General features: G+C 35.5%; 1 protein-coding gene across 12 annotated transcripts in view; it reads right to left on the bottom strand.

Moving 5' to 3' along the window:
• CSPP1 (centrosome and spindle pole associated protein 1) overlaps positions 1–21862 on the bottom strand; it is a 100887-nt gene that overhangs the window by 26535 nt on the left and 52490 nt on the right. For 8 of the 12 annotated variants that reach the window (XM_059672972.1, XM_059672975.1, XM_059672970.1 and 5 more), the window contains 9 exons: positions 21693–21750; positions 19776–19984; positions 17641–17762; positions 17231–17309; positions 13831–13960; positions 11931–12078; positions 7253–7405; positions 3704–3816; positions 371–520 (listed from right to left, as the gene is read on the bottom strand). In XM_059672972.1, the coding sequence (XP_059528955.1) occupies positions 371–520; positions 3704–3816; positions 7253–7405; positions 11931–12078; positions 13831–13960; positions 17231–17309; positions 17641–17762; positions 19776–19984; positions 21693–21750 (1162 nt within the window). The remainder of the gene's footprint in view (positions 1–370; positions 521–3703; positions 3817–7252; positions 7406–11930; positions 12079–13830; positions 13961–17230; positions 17310–17640; positions 17763–19775; positions 19985–21692; positions 21751–21862) is intronic. The other 4 variants (XM_059672980.1, XM_059672979.1, XM_059672978.1 and 1 more) reach the window with 2 other exon arrangements.

Here is a 21862-nt window from a genome sequence, read left to right on the forward strand (position 1 = left end):
CTCTGCCCCCGGCTGACCCAGCCCCAATTGGCCCCCCCTTCCCCTCCCCGCCACTGGCCTGGCCCGATCAGCCCCCATTGGTGCAAGCAGACCGAACCTCACCCATGCATGAACTTGTGCACCAGGCCTCTAGTCTTATAACCTCCTTAGTCAGCCTAAACTATTTTTTGGCTTAAAATGTCATCATTTATCTCTCCTTTACCTAGTCTTTCAACTTTAATAGAATAATATCCAATGAGTGGATATTGATCTGGAATTTTCTAAATGTGCCCCAGGACTGGTCTCCTCTGTAAGTAATATATATCTTCTCAAGTCAGAATAAAAATTCCACTTCAGACTAACAGAAAACTGGAGTAGCAAAAAAATGCACCTCCTCCTCTTTCTCCCGCTTCTTCTCCTGTTCCTCTTCATACTCTTGCTGGATCCGTGCCCTCTGTTCTGCGAGCCGTTTTTCTTCTTTTTCTTCTTCAATCCTCAGTCTCTCGCGCTCAGCTTCCTCTCTTTGCTTCTTCTCCGCAATCTAAAGAATTAAGCCTAGTTATTTCTTTGTAAACTACTACAAAGTTGGAATACCACTTGTTTTCTCCTAGTAGCCTATGAATTCAACATTTGTATCTTCTTTCCGCAAGTTAAAATAACTTCCTAAATTTTTCATCTCTTGTATTTTATTAGGAAGGCTACATAATGTAATGTTAAAAGCTATGAGTAACATTCCAGCTCCACCAAATACTTACAAACTGTGAGACCTTAAGAAACTTTCTTGTTCAATTTTCTCCTCTTGTAAAAAGATATTAATGTCTACATCTCAAAGGAGTGCTCAAAGAATGGATGTAAAGAAAATGTAATGTGAAAAATGTGAAAGTGCCTCCTCTATAGAAGGTACTAAGTAATTCATGTTTATGTTATTCTATAGCAACTGATACAAGATGTCTCAGCTCCCTGGCTTGATTAGGATCCTGAAACAGCAAATCAGTGTTTCAGCATCCAACCATTCCTTATGCAAGTACCCCTCCCTCAGAACATCCTTCCTTCTGTCTTATCTACTGGTTAGTTGTAAGGTGAGGAGGACTTCAGCCACCAGGCAGGACTCAGTGCAACTAGTACAATTTCATCTTGAATGTCCCGGTGGCGTGCAGTGCTGAATATCTGGGGGGACATTCTAAGGCAGAGTCCAAGTCCTGGCAGAAGGGACCATCAGAGAGTCTGCATCCTCCAAGGGTAAAGTAGGGAAGGAAGCGTGCATACTGGGTACTCAATAGGTTTCAATTACTCTTAAGTAGATATTGATTACAGCCACTTGTATTATTTCACTGCTCCTATCTGCACTGCCTCTAGCTTCAACATTGTTATATCTAGCTCTGTCGATCTTTTGAGCTGTAAGAACTTTAATCTTCATGCATGTCCCATGATTGCATATGCTAGGGTTTTTTCCAACTCTTCTTTCTCAAAAACCATTAAATATGCACAATCCTAACACTTAGTACTAAGCAGTGTGCTCGTAATCATTTCTCCAAGTATCATATACCGAGAGAAAACATCATTTATTATCTATATGGCAAAACATCACATCTAACACTCAGTTCCCCACTTCTTCCCACTCTGTGAAAAAAAATCACAATCAGGGTCCCTTCTCCACTAAGGGTCACAATTATAAATGAGTCACACACCTCATGAGTCCATAGAAATGTCGTTCCAACAAAAATGCTACACGGTCCTTACCCGAAAGAGGACAGCTAGCTTCTAGGTGAGTGGTTTTCAAACTGTATAGTACAAAAATGCTTCAAAGGTTCTACAAATAGTTTATTAAATGTTTTACTTTTAAAGTTCTAATTAAAAATGGTACCTAAACACTCACATGTGTTGTTTACCAAATTCTAGCCACGTGAGGACTTCTGCTGCGTAACTTACATTTCTGGTGCAGACAAGGAGCCAAGGCCATCTTTGTGCACAGACCTGAACACTTTGCAGCATCTCTTCTAACACTTCAGTTTGGAGTTATATCTGTCTGACACTATACTACTGTTGATGGTAATAATAAATATCATTTAACTAGTTCTGGGTTAGACTTTGAGGGTGAAAAATGGGGATGGTTAAGAGGCTGGTAAAAGAAAATATGTAAACCACCATTTGACACTGAGGGTTTACAAGTGGGAGAACTGAAAGCTGGACTTACTCTGAAATTAACATAGTCAAAGCGCCCCCATTATTAGATTTTCCCAGAGGGAAAAATTTCCTAGAACTGTAAGTTCTGTACCTACTGATGTGATGCTGAAATGAGACTTGGGTTCCAGCAGAGGCTCTACCACCATAGATGAGCCTCTCTGCCTGTATTTTAATTGCATATCATAAAATAAAATACCTTTCTCAGAGAGTTTTGAGGTTTAATAAGATACTATATGTAAAAGTACCCTATAAACAATAACAAGCTATACATTTTGCAATATTTTGTTTTTCCTGAATTCTACCCTCGACCGTGCAACACTTGCTAAGTACAATAGAAGCTACTTGAACTCTGACTTGCTGTCATTATAGGCAACATACCACAGGATCTTTTAAGTTCAACCAGTAACTCTGTATCCCTCAAAATGCTGCTGCCTGACTTGAGTGGCCAATGTCCCTGGGGCCTCTGATTCCACTTTCTGATATTCAATAACTCTATTCATTCTGTCATTCATGAGAAAGGCCTTTCCATCATTTCCACAGTCACCACTCTAGTAAAATACCCCTGCTTCCAATGTTTTAAACCTCCCAATAATATACCCTTCAACACTGATGCCAGAGCATCCTTAAGGCTGCATCTATTATGTCATTCCCTTAGGTAAGAGGCCACAAAGTAAGAATTAGAAAGGTAACATCTTTGAGTAGAATCTCTTTTAGAGGAAGTTAAGAGCCTGGGATTAGATTGGATAGCCTTAAATGTCGGGCTAAGGAATTTGGAAATTCCTATAGAAAAGCAAAGCTACTACCAGGTTTTAAGTAAAAAAAGAGTAACATGTGAAGCCCTATGAAAGGAAGATTAAACAGATCCCAGAATTAATCTGACACTGGAATGTCAGAGTGGGTGGAGAAGGGGTGATGGGAAGGGAGAAGAAACTGTGAGTCTCTCACGGGCAGGTCTCTTGTTCATCTCAGGTGCTCTCCATAGTATTCAGCACAACGGTGGGCACAGTATGGGAGAAGTCTGTTTGCTTAATAAACACTGGATGCATAAGTGCCTTCCTTTGGGCATTTCTAATATTTTAAATGCTATCTGTTTATATACATAAATGCAGCAAATAAATGCAATTATGATTACATCATATTTTAATTTATTTACAGTCTATACTACTGAGTCAAGAATATCAAATCTTTTGGGGGGAAATTATTGACATTCTACTAATACATAAGCATCTAGAAAGAGTAATTCTATACCTAAAAGGTGAATATTTTATTACCTTCAGTTTTAGAAATTTCAGCACTCTTTAACAATTAGTGATTTAATAAAGTTTAGAAAAGATTAAGTCAACTGGTACACCCGTCTCCTTATTCTTTTTTTCAAATCAAGTGACATAATTTTAGTACTATCTATATCTGATATATATTAGAAATTGTAGAAAACTGCATGGCACCTTAAAATTTATTCAGCATGTGGATAAAATCTTTGCAAGTTCAGTTCATTAAAACTTTTATGAAACTTGAAACTATGATCAAATAAACATTTCACCTGAAACCGAAGAAAATTCTTGTATGATTCTTGCTGTCTAATCTGAAGTTCAGTTGGGGGCTCACCAAATACATTTCCCCGAGCAAAAGGAGAGCTCTGTGTTTGTATATGACCTTGAAAGAGAAATTTGCCAAAACATACCATTAGGCAATGCTTAGAAAAAGTAAACAGGAATGAAGAATTAGCTATTAAATTCGTATTTTGATAAAATGTGCTAAATATGGAAATCCAGAGATTACAGTCAAAAAGGAAGACTGAGATTAGAATCTGAAGACCAAGTGAAAAGTAATGCGACATAGAAAAATGGTGAAACTAAAATAAAATTAATAGTTGAAAAATCATAATATATCTGTACCTTAAAGACACCAAGAAAACATAAAAGGTACTCCATAATAGCTAATCAACTCTGATTACAGCAAAGGCTTTAAAGTAAAATTTATGGAGAGAAAAAAAATACATAAAGTTCTCATGTATGTAAATATCCTGTTAAGAAACTGCTTAATTATATATTAAATGTATTATGTACATATATGTAAAAAATATCTAAGTTGTTTAAAAAAATCAGTAATTCCAAGTCTTCTATCTATGATTAAAACAATAAACAAGAAAGTAAGATCTAAAATCTTTTTTTAAAAATATATTTTATTGATTTTTTACAGAGAGGAAGGGAGAGGGACAGAGAGTCAGAAACATCGATGAGAAAGAAACATCAATCAGCTGCCTCCTGCACACCCCCCCCACTGGGGATGTGCCTGCAACCAAGGTACATGCCTTTGACCGGAATCGAACCTGGGACCTTTCAGTCCACAGGCCGATGCTCTATCCACTGAGCCAAACCGGTTACGGCGATCTAAAATCTTTTTAAAATTAAAATGACTCTTTTAATCATTACAATTTTTATTTAAAAATTCTATCTAATTAATGGGACATAAACATGAATAATAAAAATGTTATCTATTACCTATAAGTAGTATTACACATTCTGGGAAAGGAAAATATTTCATAAAAGCAAGTTGAAAAATAATTAATACCTCAGGAGTCTCTACGAATGCAGAAAGAAAAAAATAGTATTGAAATTTAAGCTTCATATAACTTTTTGTGTACTGACTCTTTCTTTGTACCATCAATCTAAAACATTTACTTTCTCTCACTCATATAGTTTGTGTAGGCCGACTATTTGAGAGTTGAGCTGCTATTTAGGTCTCTTTGCTCTTTGCTTTAAATTTATTAATACTTATTTGAATAGATCAGCAGACAGCCAAATCAATATCTATGCTATGGTATAAAAGCTGGTAGCAAAAGAAAATTGAATGGTATTTTTTGCTTCAATGATCACTCAAATTCTAAGCCTTTGGGGCAATTAGAGAAGAAATATCAAAAACAAGGACAAATTCTTCTAGACATTTATAATAAATTATAAAAATAAAATCACAGGGAAACACTGTTCTACACAAAGTAAATGGAAATATATCTAGGGATCATGGTAAGCCACAAAATAAATTTAAGCCAAATTAGTATGGACTTCATAAATATGGTTCTTCACCCAAGAACCATAAAGGTGGGGGAAATGAACATTAGGAAGACCTCAAAACAAATAGAACATTAGAGTATAATGAACCTTAAGCACACATTATAACGTTCAATTTTCTTTCTTTTTTAAAAAAATATATTTTATTGATTTTTTACAGAGAGGAAGGGAGAGGGATGGAGAGTTAGAAACATTGATGAGAGAGAAACACCAATCAGCTACCTCCTGCACACCTCCTACTGGGGATGTACCCGCAACCAAGGTACATGCCCTTGACTGGAATCGAACCTGGGACCCTTCAGTCCAGAGGTCGTCGACGCTCTATCCACTAAGCCAAACCGGTCAGGGCTATAACATTCAATTTTCAGTTGTATTTAAGTTCCCTAAGGCCTTTAAATATTAATGCCACATATGTGTATGTACACACATGTATAAATACACAAACATTTACACATATGTGTATACATACACAGACACTCATACACATATATTATGGAACAGCAACAAATTAGGTGACTTTGGATAAATCTTGCATTCAGAAAGTCTATTAGGGAATGAAAATTGAGAAAATTTCAACTCACAAAAAATGAGGGAAACCCTGGTGGTATGCAGAAAGGCTATGGACAAGAAATTCTGCTGAGCATATTCAATCATCATGCTTGTGTTGTTTCCTGGGAAGGGGTCATGGAAACTTTATTTTTCCAGGATTTGCTGGTAAGCGGAGCTAAGTGATTGTTAGTTACTACGACAGAAAGTACGAGGCTGAAACAGAACTACAAACAATGCAGAAGAACTACAAACTGGATGCGGAAGAAACGGGCAGAGAATGGGGTCTGTAGCACAGAGATCTCAATATAGACTATGAGAAGAAGAGGCAAATGAAGAGAAAAATAACGATAATCAGAAAGAAGCCAAAATTCTCTTAGCAGCAATAATAGGAATAGGTATTTTGATGCTCCTACTGCACACTGAATTATTATAGACACAGAGTGATAATCAAATCAATAATTTAATCAAAATAAAAGTTTCAATTTTAGTGCTCCCAAAATCAAAAGTGGATCTACGGGGCAAAATCTATTGTGGGTCAAAGTAAGAAAGCATTTCTGGTAATTAGGGATCAAATAGCGGTGCCCACGGAAACAACGAACACTCCACCTCCTGAGCGTGAAGAAAGGCTGCACAGAGTAGCGCTACCCTGGACTGAAAGATGCAAGGCCAGTGATTCTAATCAGTTTGGTCAATAAGTCATAAGGGTTAAAAATAAAATAAAAAATTTTAGTCCAAGTTATTTTAAAAGGATTTCCTAATGTAAAGTTCTTTCCTAGTCTAACATCGAAACTTTTGTGAAAGTAGAAGAGCAGAATTTGTAGCAAATAATTGGTTACTTTATAGGCATCAACTTTCTTTGAGAAAAATATGATGCCAATTTTTCCTGGCAAGTCATAAAGAAAAATGATGAGTAATTTTCAATTTCTAGAACTTTTAATTGATGGATGTTGCTTAACAGCAAACCAAAGATATTTGCTTAAAAAAGGGGAGATGTGACTCGATATAAAATTAAACTTTTAATTATTCATTTCTTTGTACATTGTGGTTTTACAAGGGAGAACAAACAATTATTATAAAACAAGCAAAAAATTAATTTTATTGTACAATTTGTACATCTGATACCTCTCACCAATTCAAATAGTTATGGGTATAAAAACAAACTATGTGTAAAAAGACTAGTTGATTTTGAGCAATGCCCTTCTACTAGCAAAATAAAAATGTTAGCAGCTAAAACATGCATAAGCAAATTACAAAGCTGAGAACAGTATTAATTAAGAAGCAAACTATGTTTCTTTATTCACTTTTTTCAAAATACCTATGAAGAAAAGGTATTATAAAAAGCACAAATAACATGTTATGCTTCCTGACTCAGAGTAACCAAATTCTCAATATAGTAAGACTTCATCAGAGAACAGAAATGTTACTGAACAATTTTAGAAATGTAAAAGAAAAGATAGAATGTGATTAAACACCTGAGTTTTTATCTGCAGAATCTTCTAGGCTCTCAGCATTTGAAGTGGCTAAATTTTGGTCTAGAGATACAACAGCCCTTTTATCTTCATATGGTCTTGCATCTGGATTATGGTAGGCATCTATATTTTGTCTGTGCATCTTATTCAAATCAGCTGAGAGGGGAAAAATAAGCCATTTATTTCAATAAATACATTTTTATAATTGGTATGCTTAATACATTTTCTCAAAGCAGGGAATGTGAAACAACAACACCAGGACAGAGCTGGAATAATTCAATGATATCTTGGTGCCCTGAAAACTTAAAAGATTTTTAGAAAATAATGTTACAAAACAAACTCAAAATCTTTGACAACCCATAAAAACCATATTTATCTCTTGTTACTTCAGGACCTGGATTCTCTTTAATACAGAAAATACAGCAACAATTCAAGTAAGTCATCGTGAATTTTACCCAAGATCATTAGCATTCCTAATGGAAAAATATAATCTGTGCAGTTTTAAAACATATCCACAAATCCTTTGACAAATTCTCCCTTCAAGATGGAGCTCAATTCCCTCCCCTCAAGTGTGGGCCATTGTTCATAACTCACTCTTATAAACAGGATATTGCAGAATGAAGGTATATGACTTCTAGGGCTCTTTCATAAAAAGACATAATGGTTTCCACGTTGTTTGATCTACTGCCTCACTCACTCTGAAGAACGCCAGCTACTGTATCACCAGAACACTGAAGGAGCCATAGGGAGAGGCCCATGCGACCTGAAACTGAGGCCTTCGGAGCCATGTGAGGAGCCAGATTGGAAACAGACTTTCCAGACCAGTCAAGCCTTCAGACGACTACAGCTCCACCTTCTGACATCTTGGACTGCAACTTGTGAGGAACCCTGAGACAAACCATCCAGCTAACCCACTCACAAATTACTGATCCACAGAACGACAAGATAATAAATGTTTGTTACTTTAAAACGCTACATGTTGGGGTGATTTGTTACACAGCAACAGGTAGCATGGCAAAAATCTGACAATGTAGGACTGGCTCAAACAACCAGAAAACAGATCTGAATGACTGAAGAACTCAAAAGCTTTAACAAATAAAAAGTAGTTCTCCACACACAATTTGAACAGTACTGCAACAATGAAAGCAAACTGAAAACTGGATGTAAAAAGTATTTAGCAGGAGGCCTGTTATGTTCAAGGACGTGTTTTGAACATGAATCACAATTAGAATACCATACAGAACATGGTAAATAACATGTGAATGTTACCAAAGAGAAGGAGAGTTCAGAATCAGGAAAGTTCAGATCCTGTTCAACATTTAGGACAGGATGGACTGAGAGTTCCATAAGTAAAGGTGGGTGGGAAAGTCTAATAGAGAAAGTGTGAGAAACAGTTCCAAGGGGGTAAACATGAAGTATTCCAACAACATTAAAGTACTCCAACTTGACTAGAGCACCAAACACATGCAGAAGAGCAATGACAATAGGAAAATACAGGCTGGATGCCTATTCTGAAGTACTCTGAAACACAAACTGAAGATTCTCAATTCTGTTCTGCAGAAGCACATGCGAGTAGAGACAGTTTTGGTGGTTATAAAAGTAGTACTAATAATAATGGCAGCTAACATTTAATAATCACTATATTTATATTCTATATAACTTATATGACCTGGTACTATTACTTTCACCCCAGTATTACAAATGAGAAAACTAAATTAATGTGCCCAAAGATCACAAAGCCAGTAAATAGCACAGCAAGAATACAAACTCAGCCAGTGAGATTCCAGAATCCTCAGTGGTTTTTGAGTATAGAGTAATATGATTGGGTATACTTTTGATACATATAGCTTGGATGTGAAAAACAAAGTAGAATGAAGTAGTTACAAAGAAATGGCAAAAGCCCAAGCAGGGCATTATAAAGCTCAATTATGGTGGTAAAATAAAAATGAAGAGAATTCAAAGAACACTGGAGAGGCAGAACTTATAGATTAGTCTTATTAACTAACGGACTGGATATGAGAAGTCAAAAAAAACAACTCAGCATTTTTCAGTTTGAATGATCAGAATTATGATGCATTTACAGGAAAAGGCAACAATGAGCTGGATTTACAAAGTGAAGTTTGGTTTTGCATACCAGGTGTACATAATTCACCAAGCCTCAGGTGCAAAGATTCAGAAGACAGGTTGAAAGTGAAGAAGAGAATTTTAGAAGTGGTCAGGGGCAAAGAAAGAGCTATATGAGGATCATTCACGGAGTAGACGTAAAGAGAAACATCGCAGTAAAAGAGATGAGGTGGGAGACAGCGGATGGAGAAAGAACATATCTAACTCAAGAAAAACACAGTATCAGAAGACAGTCCTAGAACAAAGATCATGTTCACAGACCTACAAGCATTTAACCTGTTCATAAAATGCATCTAAATGAATACGTCAACTGAACAGAGGACAGCGTCTGGGAGGGTGCACAGGATATAAAGGAAGGAAGGAAGGAACTGTCAACACAGTTCAAAGAGAAGGAGGACCAATAATGGTTAAAACCATCAACTGGAAATCAGGACCAGTTAATTCTGAAATGTAGCATCAGTAGAGCGGTGGGAGCTAGAAGTCATAATATGGAATATGAACCAGTAACAGGCAAGACTGGCAGCAACAAGCACAGACTACTTTTTGAAAGTGCTTTATATAAGGGAAGTATAACAAGGTCAAGAGTTTTGTGTTTAAGAATACAAGTAACCTAAGTATGTTTAGAAATGGAAGGGAAGAAATGAGTGGAATAACTGAAAATGTAAGGAGGAGGAACTGGGTGAAAGCACAGAGAAAAGCTGATTACCAGAAAATTACCACGTGCCAAAGACTGGTAAAACGAGAATTAGCTAGGTGCTCCTGAAATCACCATCAAATCCTGAGCTCTATCTGGATATGGAGGAAAATGAAAGTAGAAAGATGACGGGAAAATTGAGTTCCCTAAAAAAAGTCACCAAAATGGTATAAATTTAAATGGGAAATCAAATCTCATTGTCATCCAATTCACTAGAACAGCATAAGACCAATCTACATAAATGAGAAGTCACAATGAATAATAATACACGTAGTATTCTATTTTCTATTACAAGATGCAATATATCAAGCTCACTCCTTCCAATAATACTCACAGCCATGTCTATTACCTACTAGTGAGTGCTTAGGGACTGTAACCTTATTTTGACATTCACCCACACAAACCACAAATTAAGAAATAAATAACCTATAAGTAACAAACACTAAGTTTCAAAATCAGTAACATGTTATAATTTACTGTTGTGATTACACATGATCCTCTCAATCAGAATAATCAATGTATTTATATAAAAATAAAATTAGTTTCAGCAGAGTACAAAATTAGTTCTTAAAGATTTAAAACTATCAGATTTAGCAATCAAAACAAATCTATATTTTTACTGGAAAAAAATGATTAGTCAATCAATTGTCACTGCTTGTCTATCCTCTGTGAGATAATGGAAATTTTGAATTCAGCTGAAAAATGAAAATGAAAACGGCACATCTGTCAAGAGTGTAATTTGCTAACAGCAAAGATGTCATTGAAAAGGGGCCTTTATTTCAAATGTAAATCTTATCATTTAACATAAAATTGCTAGCATTACAAGAATAATTCTGCAACAAAGAGAATAACAAAAGAAAATGTCACAGATTCACAATTCTACTCCCTGAACAATTTCTTAGACCACGGCTAAAGTATATGATACCTACAGGTAAATAATATATAAATAGTACTTAAACTTTTTCATTCATTTTTTATATGATTTAAATACAGCATCCCTTGCACCCTATTCCAGATCACTTATTTTAAAGATATCTTACTAGTTTGTTTGTTGTTTTTTAAAAAACAACAACAACCACCTTGAAATAAGGGTTTTATTACTTTTACTAGGAAATTTTTTAAAATCCTAACTAGTTTAGGTAAATATTTGCCAACTAACATGAGCTTTTCTCTGCAACTGAGTTATCATCAGAGACAATTTATAGCAGAAATAAATGAATAGTACTCTGAAGAAGAAAGGCTTTCTGAGGTGTTGTTATACAGATATTATCAAAATACCTTTTTTGCATTAAGCTGCATAAAAAGAGACCTTGCCTTGCAGGCTATGACTGCCACTACTGTCTGCTCATCAATCTTTTCAAAAGTTAAAAATAATTGTTTCTAATACCATAAAACCAAAACCAATCAAAACTTTTAATTTATCTCATCCAAATGTCCGATAGTAAAGCTGTTCTAATTTACAATTCCATAAAAATGAGGGCCTTGAAAAAATGAAATGGCATTAAATGGAATCTCTGCCAATGTTATGGGTCAAAAATTTTCTCTTAGATAATTTCAATTGATGTAATTGGTACTGCTTTGCTCATGAGGCTGAGACATGTTTATTCTCTTATGAATTATCTCAATATATATATTTGTCCATTTTCTATTGGCCTTTCTATCTTATTATTTAACAGTGTTAAATCAATATATATTGAAAGTATTATTTTTTGTCTGTCAATACTGAAAGTGGTTTTTTCTTAGATGGTTTTTAATTTTAATTGTGTTTAAGGTAATTATTTTTAATACAGAAGCTTTAAAACCTAAAAAAATAAATAAATAATTGTTTCTTTTAAAAACAACAAATCAATGGAAACAACATACTTATCAGGTTTCCCTCTGTGTCCCTGAGAGGAGCACCACCTCCACCTTTCCCCCAGGGGTTGTAACTTCTCATTTCAGCCTCTAGCTTCGCTTCATAGTCTTCCTTTTCTTCACGTTCTTTCTTCCTTCTCTGTTCTCTTTCCCGAATCTTGACAACATAAGAAATATTCACAGTAAGTGCTTACAAGTAAAGTACTCTGACACAAAAAGTTAGTTATAAAAACACATCTTTCTTACTAGAGAAAAATTGGAGATTTGTTTCAGTATGCTTCACTATAAAATTTAAAATCGCAAGTATAGATAATAACCAATTTTAAAACACTTTGCTGGTTGGAATACATAGCTGATGCTGCCTCACATCATGCCACTAGAGTCCTTTCCAACCACCGATGCCATGTGGGCCAAGCCACCTCCTTCATCCCACCCGCAAAGTCTACCTGAGCCATACTCCCCATCCCTCGCCCCCTGACCTCACCAGTTCATGGTGTCCAATAGGGCCTCCCTACTTTCTTTTTCATCCACCCTTTCATGGAACCTGGCCAGCCAGAAACTACTCCCTCCACTTCACCAGATCCACTCTACCCTGGGCAAACTCCATTCCAGAATTCAAAAAGGTTGAAAGTGCAAAGCTTTTTGGGGAATACAGTCTTATCATCATAATGACAGTCTTGTTCTCTGGAGAGATATGGACAGGCAACCAACAAGTATCTACATTTTGGAAACTTACTTTTAAAATTATAACCACATGCATGAAAAATGTAAGCAACCACTCCAGTAAGGCCAGTGAAGTCATCACATACATAAAATAAAATTCTAGAGTTTGAAAATCTAGTTTTGTCGGTGGTGTTTTTAATATGCTCATTTGAAAACAGAAGATAAATTCAGTTTTTTATTTTGTAGAATCCTAACATACAAAAAAATAATGTTGGTAATTCTATAACTTAAAAAATCTATTTTTTAAGGAGGTTGCTCATGTAAAAACTGAACAAAAGGAGCTTTAGAGAAACCCAAGTGGAACTTTACAGAAAAGTACCTTAGGTTGACATATGCCTACCAAGAGTCCCAGGGTCCTCTGAGAGATAAAGGGTATTCCCCCCAAAACCCATACATTTGATACTCTTCAGTAAACTCTGTTCAAACATTACAAACTGCAACAGAACCCTTTACGCTCCTCCCTAAAAGTGTCCTACCTCTTTTTTCCCTATCTTAGTTTATTGTCTCATTATTCTCCTAGATTCCAACACTCAGTATCACCATCACACCCTCTGTTCTTCTCACTCCCTGTACCTAAGTCCTATCACTGAAACCCCCAAATTGTCTCTTGGATGTCTTCCCCTTCTCCCCCATAGTGTTTAGGGTTTCCTTACCTCCTGGATGGACTACCTCAGTAATTCACTAAAAGGTTTCTCTGCCACACCTCTTTCACAGTCATCCACATCACAACCAGGTATCTTTCTAAAAGCCAATTCTGCTCTCATCAACTACTCCTTTTACTCTGTGGCTTAAAACATCCTCCCTTTTGCTATTCTTAACAGAAAAAAATTGAAAACCCCGTATAGCTAGTCCTTCACAATCCAGTACAACCTAACACTCCAGCCCTTTCTCCCAAATCCATTCCATTCCCTTGAATATACCAGAAACTTCAAATCTATTCAATGTATAAATGCAACTCAAGTATCAACAACCTTGTGAGGCCCTTCTAACTGCCCAGGCAATTACCTTTCCTTATCCTATGCTTCCAACAGCACTCCTGGCTATCTACATCTAAACTCATCGTTGTGAATTATAAATAACTGTCATCTTTTTTTCTCCTCTGTCACACTCTGAGCTCCAAGGGTCCATTGTGCTAACACATAAAATGTTCAACATTAAATGAATGAATGAATCAACAGATGAATACCTGCTGCTGCAAAGCTTCTTGGTAAGACTGAAGTGTCTGCTTTGGAGGCTTTGGCTTATCTTCAAAAATTAATCCTGAATTAATAGTACTATCACTTGTGATCTTCAATTCGTTCTGTCCAACTGTGTTCCTACATCAAATACACAATCATTTGAATCTATTTATGATCAAGCAAGAAAATGCAACACTACTTTGAAACAGCATGGTAGTACATTTAAAAATAGGTCAAAGAGGAATCCTTAAGTAAATGACCCCTTCCTAAGCAATTCCCCAGTCTCCGCTTTCACAAGTCATGAAACTTTCAAATTTACTGGACCTATTTCTTGACCTAGGGATAGTTACATGGGGGTGAAAACACTGTGATAATTCATCAAGCAGTATACATATGGCTTATGCACTTTGCTGGATGCATAATAATAATAATAATAATAATAATAATAATAATACAGTGGAAGTCACTCAAATTTTATATCTAATAATTTACTTAATATATGCCAATATAAAATAACTTCCTAGACACTTCAAGAATAAAACGATACAATTACAGTAAAGAGTCTGACTGTCCCAAATAAAATAAAATATTTTAAAAGGCATCAAAAAGAAAAATTTAAGACATGACACTTTTATAAATCTCAAGCAATATAATGCTACTGCCTTAAATACAACACATGTTAAAGTACAGGAATGCAGCCACTTTCAAGAAAACTATACATTTAAAAAATCTGAATTATAAAAGGTAAATTAATTTTAGAATGTTTCCATAACCAAAAATATCCCTCATACCATATGCAACCAATCCCTGCACCCACCCCCATCACAGGCAATCACTAAGAGTGGCCTGCTCTCTGTCTTTATAGGTTTGTTCTTTCTGGACAGTTCTTATAAGTGGAAACATACAATATATATGGATTCTTTCACTTGTAATATTTTTGAGTTATGCTGTAGCACACATCAGTAGTTCATTCCTTTGTATTGCTGAATAGTATTTCACTGTATGGATATAACACCTTTTGTTTACCATTTACTAGTGAATGAATACCTGAATTGTTTATACTTTTTGGTTATCATGAATAATACTGTTATGAACATTCACATACAAGTCTTTGTGTGTATATTTTCATTTCTCTTAAATATGTGCCTAGCAGTGGAATTACAGTGTTGCATAAGTATATGTTAAACTTTATAAAAAACAACTATTTCCTGCAACTGCTTTTTACATACTAATTTTGTATTCAGCAATTCTGCTACAACTCCTATTAATTCTAATATTTTAACTCCACATCCTTTGCCAATGACATCAGTTCTTTCTCTTCCTTTCTAATCCTTGTACCTATCTTCATTCCTCTCTCTCTCTCTCTCTCTCTCTCTTTTAATTTTGCCCTTTTTTAATTCTTGACCTTGGTGCAATTATTGGGCCCCAAAAGAAAGTGGTGATAAGAATAGTAGTCATACTGTCAATCTCAAAAAGAATGTTTTAAGCATATCACCACTGTGGTGTGGCGAGTCCTGGCAGCTGACTGCCCTGGGGGTAAATCTCCTCCTCCCATTGACATGCCAAGAGCAATCAAGGCTCAACTACAACAGGAGAATACACACAGCCCACAGGAGGGACACACTTGGAGCATCCAGCGTGGGTGACGAGTGAGGCTGTGCCACTGGGCCCTACAGGACACCAATTACATAAGGTCACTCTACCAAAATCGGGTAGCAGCTCTACATAATGCATAGAAACAAATACAGGGAGGCAGCCAAAACGGGAGAGAAACAAACATGTCCCAAAGTTTTGAACAAATCTCCAAAAAAAAGAAATAAACAACATAGAAACAAGCAATCTACCAGATACAGAGTTCAAAACACTAGTTATAGGGATGCTCAATGAACTTAGGGGAAAAGTAGATCAACTTAGAAGTCCAATAAAGAGATAGGAAACATTAAATGGATATAGGAAATATGAAAAATAACTACTCAGAAATGAAGGATACACTAACTAAAATGAAGAATACATTACAGGGAATCAACAGTAGAGTACATGAAGCTGAGAATCAAATCAGCAATTTGGAAGATAGAGAAGCAGAAAACACCCAATTAGAGCAGCAAAAAGAAAAAGGAATTAAAAAAAAATGAGGATAGTGTAAGAAGCCTCTGGGACAACTTCAAACATATCAACATTCGCATCATGGGGCTGCCAGAAAGAGAAGGGAAAGAGCAAGAAACTGAACACCTATTTGAAGAAATAATAATGAAAACTTCCCTAACTTGGTGAAAGAAACAGACATACAAGTCCAGAAAGTGCAGAGTCCCAAATAAGATGAACCCAAAGAGACATCATAATTAAAATGCCAAAAGTTAAAGACAGAAAATCTTAAAAGCAGCAAGAGAAAAGCAGTTAGTTACCTACAAGGAAATGCCCATACAACTGTCAGCTGATTTCTCAATAGAAACTTTGCGGGTAAGATGGGATTGCCATGAATTATTCAAAGTGATGAAAAGCAAAGACCTACACACCAACATAACTCTACCAGGCAAAGCTATAATTTAGAATCAAAAGACAGATAAAGAGCTTCCCAGACAAGAAAAAGCTAAAGGAGTTAATCGTCATCAAACCAGTATCACAAGAAATATTAAGCCCTGACAGGTTTGGCTTAGTGGATAGAGCATCGGCCTGCGGACTGAAGGGTCCCAGGTTCAATTCCAGTCAAGGGCATGTACCTTGGTTGCGGGCACATTCCAGTAGGGGGTGTGCAGGAGGCAGCTGGTCAATGTTTCTCTCTCATCAATGTTTCTAACTCTCTATCCCTCTCCCTTCCTCTCTGTAAAAAAATCAATAAAAAATATATATAAAAGAAATGTTAAAGGGTTTTATTTCAAAAGATGAAGATAAAAAATATGACTAATAGCAATAAATACATATCTATCAACAATTACTTTAAATACAATGGATTAAATGTTCCAATCGAATGACATAGTGGTTGAATGGATAACAGAACAAGACTCTTATATATGCTTCTACAAGAGACCCACCTGAAATTGAAAGATACACAACAACTGAAAGTAATGGAAAAAGGTATTTCATGAAGATGGAAATTTAAAAAGAAATCACTTCTCAGCCTTCTGGCTAAGATCAAGTGTTGGGGAAAAAAGCTGAGGTAGCAATACTTATTTATCAATAATATGCATGCATGACTTTTATAATGAGAGAAGTGGAGTTATCTTAATTATAAAATGTGCTTTCTATGAAACACTGATATACAAGCAATACTTTGAACATACTGATTATACAATAATTAGAAATTAAAGTAAGTTTTATCTGTTTTGAAGGGAAAAAAAAGAATAAGTTAAATAGTACAGGTTTTATGGAAGACAAATTAATCCTGAAATTACTGTTTGGACAATGACTTACATAATGGGCTGTTCTGGCCAGTGGGCAAAAGGAGCAGTAACATGAACTGCAGGCTGCGCTCCCATCATTCCTGAGCCATCTTAAAAAAAACACAAAAACACATTTATTCCAGAGTACCTGTTTAATAACACTTTATCTCTAAAAGAAAAGTCACATACTGAAAATGTTACCTAAGAAAAAAATCCGTATTTCCTTCTGGGTTAGGAATTATCAAAGCACAATGCAAGAAAACACAACATGTAATTTCTGAATTCTAGATAAAAGGAAAATAACTATAAATCAATATATTATATATTTTATTTGCATTAAGTAAAGTTGTGCTTTTCTCATTTACATATTTTTGCTTGCACAAAAATCAATTTTCCTGACTGATCCAGTGGAAAAAAATGTTTAGACTATAGATAACTTACAATAAGCAAGACTAGGATCCATAGTATTCCTGGCTCCATAAAAATAGTACGCATCATCATAAGGAGTTCTATAGTTAGTAGCCAAAGGTGGTAGTAGGGGAGGTGGAGGCAGAGGTGCAATCCTATATCAAAAGAAAATTGGAAAATTCTTCTCATATTACGTTGTAATATTTTTTAAATCAAGATCTCATTGTTTTGCAAAAATGTTACTGAAAATCTGATTGCTGCTTTAGAAAAAGCTTCAAAGTTATGTAAGACAAAAACTTCATATTTTATTCAAACAATATCTAATTAGTCACTATATGCCAGTATTGAAAAAACATGGTCCCTGTCCCTCAGAAATAAACAGACAATTACAGCAAAGTGTAGTAAATGAAGCCATACAAGCAGACGAGGGTGCAACAGGAACCCGGTGCAGGGACATTGAAATCATCTAGGCAACAGTAGGGAAGCATGAGGAAGGCTCTCTAGAAAAGGCAATGCTTCAGCCAGGCTGCTAGAGTGAGCGAGTCCGAGCGAGGAAGAAAAGGCAGAGGCACAAAGAGGGATTAAAAATGGTCCCATTAGACTGGAGGAAGAGGTGCATTTTTAACTATAAAAATGTCTTGTTCTCAAAAGAAGTTAACAATAATGTATAACAGACTCCACTTACATATCAACAGTCAAGTCTTGACACAATTTTTAGTATTTCATAAAGTTAAAACTTCTACATCAGCACTTCACTCTTGACTAGGAAATGTGGCTGTATTTTCCCCAGGGGAACCTTTCCCAGTAGTAAAAATGGAAAAGGCAAACCCTTCACGTGAACAGAAAGAGAAGGGGGACTTCCTAGAATGTCTGCATTTTAAGTTTTTCCTAATATGTTCTCCTTGCTGTATACTGCAAAATAATTCTGAAGAGCTAACAAGGCATTTACAGTTCTCTTCAGGCATGCATATTTTTCACATTTACTAGTCACTCTGTGTGTCTAACCTTACTATCCTCAAGTCCATAGCTGCATCAACAAAACAGTTGGAAAACTGCAATAAAAGCCTGTCAGCATCATTCAATCTTACATTTTTATATAAATTTATTTCAGATTTAATCCTCACAACTCTGTATTTGTAGACAAGGAAAAAAAAATACTACTATTGCACTTTTACAAATGAGAACACTGAAGTTCAATAAACATGTGGTTTGCCCAAAAGGCATACAGTGAAGCTGACCACTGTAACCTGTCACCCAATGCTGAGACCATCATACCATGCTTTCTAATTCCAATCCCACCTAGTTTTTTCAGAAAGGAAGGCAGTAGATGAAACAAAACACCTGATAAATACAGTAAACACAACCCTACAACTTGTTAGTATTAAATAAAAGTCCTACTGAAAGAAAGTACAGCCCAGAAAATATTGCTGTGAACAAAGAAAAACACCTGATTAAACACATCACTATAATACATTAATAATAAGCCAGAAAACAGTTCAAGTCCTCCTAAGCGAAGAAAGTATAGCCCAGAAAATATCAATGTGAACAGAATTTTCTGTATGTACAGTCTAGTATAGCATGATGCCTTTTACCAACATAAATCATATTTTTCCATAATACCTAAATTACAGGTTTTATAATCTCAACAGTTTTCATTTCAGGTATTTGAGTTGCATAGCCCGTAAGTAATCACAGAGAAAAAGTTGAATGAAATAGAAGTTAAAATAAAGTAATATATATATATATATATATATATATATATATATATATATATTAGATTAGAAGTCACTTTTCTGTATAAACTGAAGGAAGTATTCAATATTTGCCAAATGGAATTACAAAACTGAAGAAAATGTATGTTTATATGTTTAAAGATATTTAAAATATTCAAAAATATGATCTAAAACTAAATACTAAATGCACTTATGCATTCTAAAAATTCTAAAGCATCTTTCAACAATAAAAGCATGTTATAAGAATTTTCCTTGCTTTTATCATAACAGAGGAAAGTCCAACAATGAAAACATTTTGAGAGAAATTATTTGACAAAAGTTGTTAATTACACAAAACTCTCTAATGGTTAATGTTATCTGCTTCAGAAAACCCTTCTGAATATAAAATATGACACCTGCCCCAATTCCCAAACATAAAGCATTTTAAACAAGCACCTGGGAGGCACCATTTCACCAAGGGTGCTGCCGAGTCCACTGTACAGATCTTCACTCTGTGGTGGGATGGAGTGAGCTGGTGGGCAGGAGGGGGCATGGGGGGCAGATAAAGGAGGGAGAGGGGTCTGGAAAGCTACTCTGGGTCTTTCAGGTGGGATCGTCTCTTCGTAGTATCTTGGTGCCACACTAAACTGCTTTAGTCTATCGGGCTAAAATAAAGAAAAGATATCTGTTTGTTATATACAATCCTTACTTGAAAGGTGGAAGAGACCTCAAAAGACCCTCTGTCCCAGACTGCCAGCTGACACTAAGTTACTCAGAGAATAACACAATTTTACAGCTAAAAGATTTTGCAAATCTAATCCCTATTTTATAAATGGGGTAACTGAGATCCCCGTGAAAGTACACAAACACCTAATGTCTCACTGTTAATAAATAACCAAGCGAAGACCAGAGCCAGATATTAATTCTAAATACAAAACTCTATTATACCACTTCTCTACCAGATTACCATTTCTGACATCAAAGTATTCTCCAGTCAGCAAACATTTTCTGTGAAGAGCCAGATAGTGTGTGTGTGTGTGTGTCGATCAGGCTCTATTCATCCCAAAACAATATCCTTTTCCCCCTCCATGTTTATCTTCCCTAGGAATGATTTGACAGATTAATCTAAAAGTTTTATTCTAGCCCTGACCAGTTTGGCTCAGTGGATAGAGCGTCGGCCTGCAGAATGAAGGGTCCCAGGTTCGATTCTGGTCAAAGGCATGTACCTTGGTTGCGGGCACAACCCCAGTAGGGAATGTGCAAGAGGCAGCTGAATCGATGTTTCTCTCTCATTGATGTTTCTAACTCTCTATCACTCTCCTTCTCCCGTCCTCTCTGTAAAAAATCAATAAAATATATTTTTAAAAAAAGTTTTATTCTATGAGCAGTCAAAAAGTACACTGGGAATGAGTGGTGCTGATGAGATAATAACTTTTTTAAACAGATAAACCCCCCAGGATCTACATAATTAGCATAAGTAAAAAAGTAAATCAAGCCCTAACCGGTTTGGCTCAGTGGATAGAGCATCGGCCTGCGGACTCAAGGGTCCCAGGTTCGATTCTGGTCAAAGGCATGTACCTTGGTTGCGGGCACATACCCATTAGGGAATGTGCCGGAGGCAGCTGATCGATGTTTCTCTCTCATCAACGTTTCTAACTCTCTATCCCTCTCCTTTCCTCTCTGTAAAAAATCAATAAAATATATTTTTTTAAAAAAGTAAATCAAAAGTTGCCTACAGCTGAATAATTTTAAGTTGCTGTATTCTTTAAGAATGAACTTTTTAGTAAAATTAAAGTTTCTTAATTATTATTCAAAGATGAAACTAAAACTTGCCTTTGCAAGTAAATTCTACCTATCCAACTACAGAAAAAGTATACTGTGAGAAGAACAATACATTATTACCTTCTTAACTGCAATGATGTAATTCATTCCACTTAATGATGAGAATTACAAGATTAAAGTAAAAATAAAGTCATCTCTCTAGTTTTACATTAAGTAAAAATTACTAAAATGCTTACAGTCTAGAATTAAAGATTTCAGTTTCTTTGGAAATCACTCGAATATAAGAAGAGTGATCAAGATATCCTCAAGAACAATATTAACATCTAATGTAAATTAAACTGAAATAACTCTCCCATGGAACAGTACAGGTAAACAAAATACAAAGGACCAATTTGAAACAAACTGAAAGAAGAAGGGATATATGAAAAAGTAAAAATTAGCTTAGTGAAATAAACAAGTTTAGTTTATTAGTATTCAACTTGATCTACTCTGACACTTCCCCCAATATCTTCTGTCTATCTCCACCTGCTGGCACATTTTAAGCTTATTTGACTGAATGATTAAACATTAAAAGATGCCAGGAATCCTCACCGATTTCTCGGGGTCTTGGGCTCCAGAAGCTGCAACTCTGAGTTCCAAATCTTTTTCTCTAAACAAAATTATAGTTTTATATATTAAAAAATTATAGTAAACACAAACAAAATCATAATCATTACTGAAACAAACATATATACAAAGTCCATGCAACAACATCTCCAAAT

Source organism: Myotis daubentonii, chromosome 17 (assembly GCF_963259705.1).
Source record: "Myotis daubentonii chromosome 17, mMyoDau2.1, whole genome shotgun sequence".
NCBI lineage: Eukaryota > Metazoa > Chordata > Mammalia > Chiroptera > Vespertilionidae > Myotis > Myotis daubentonii.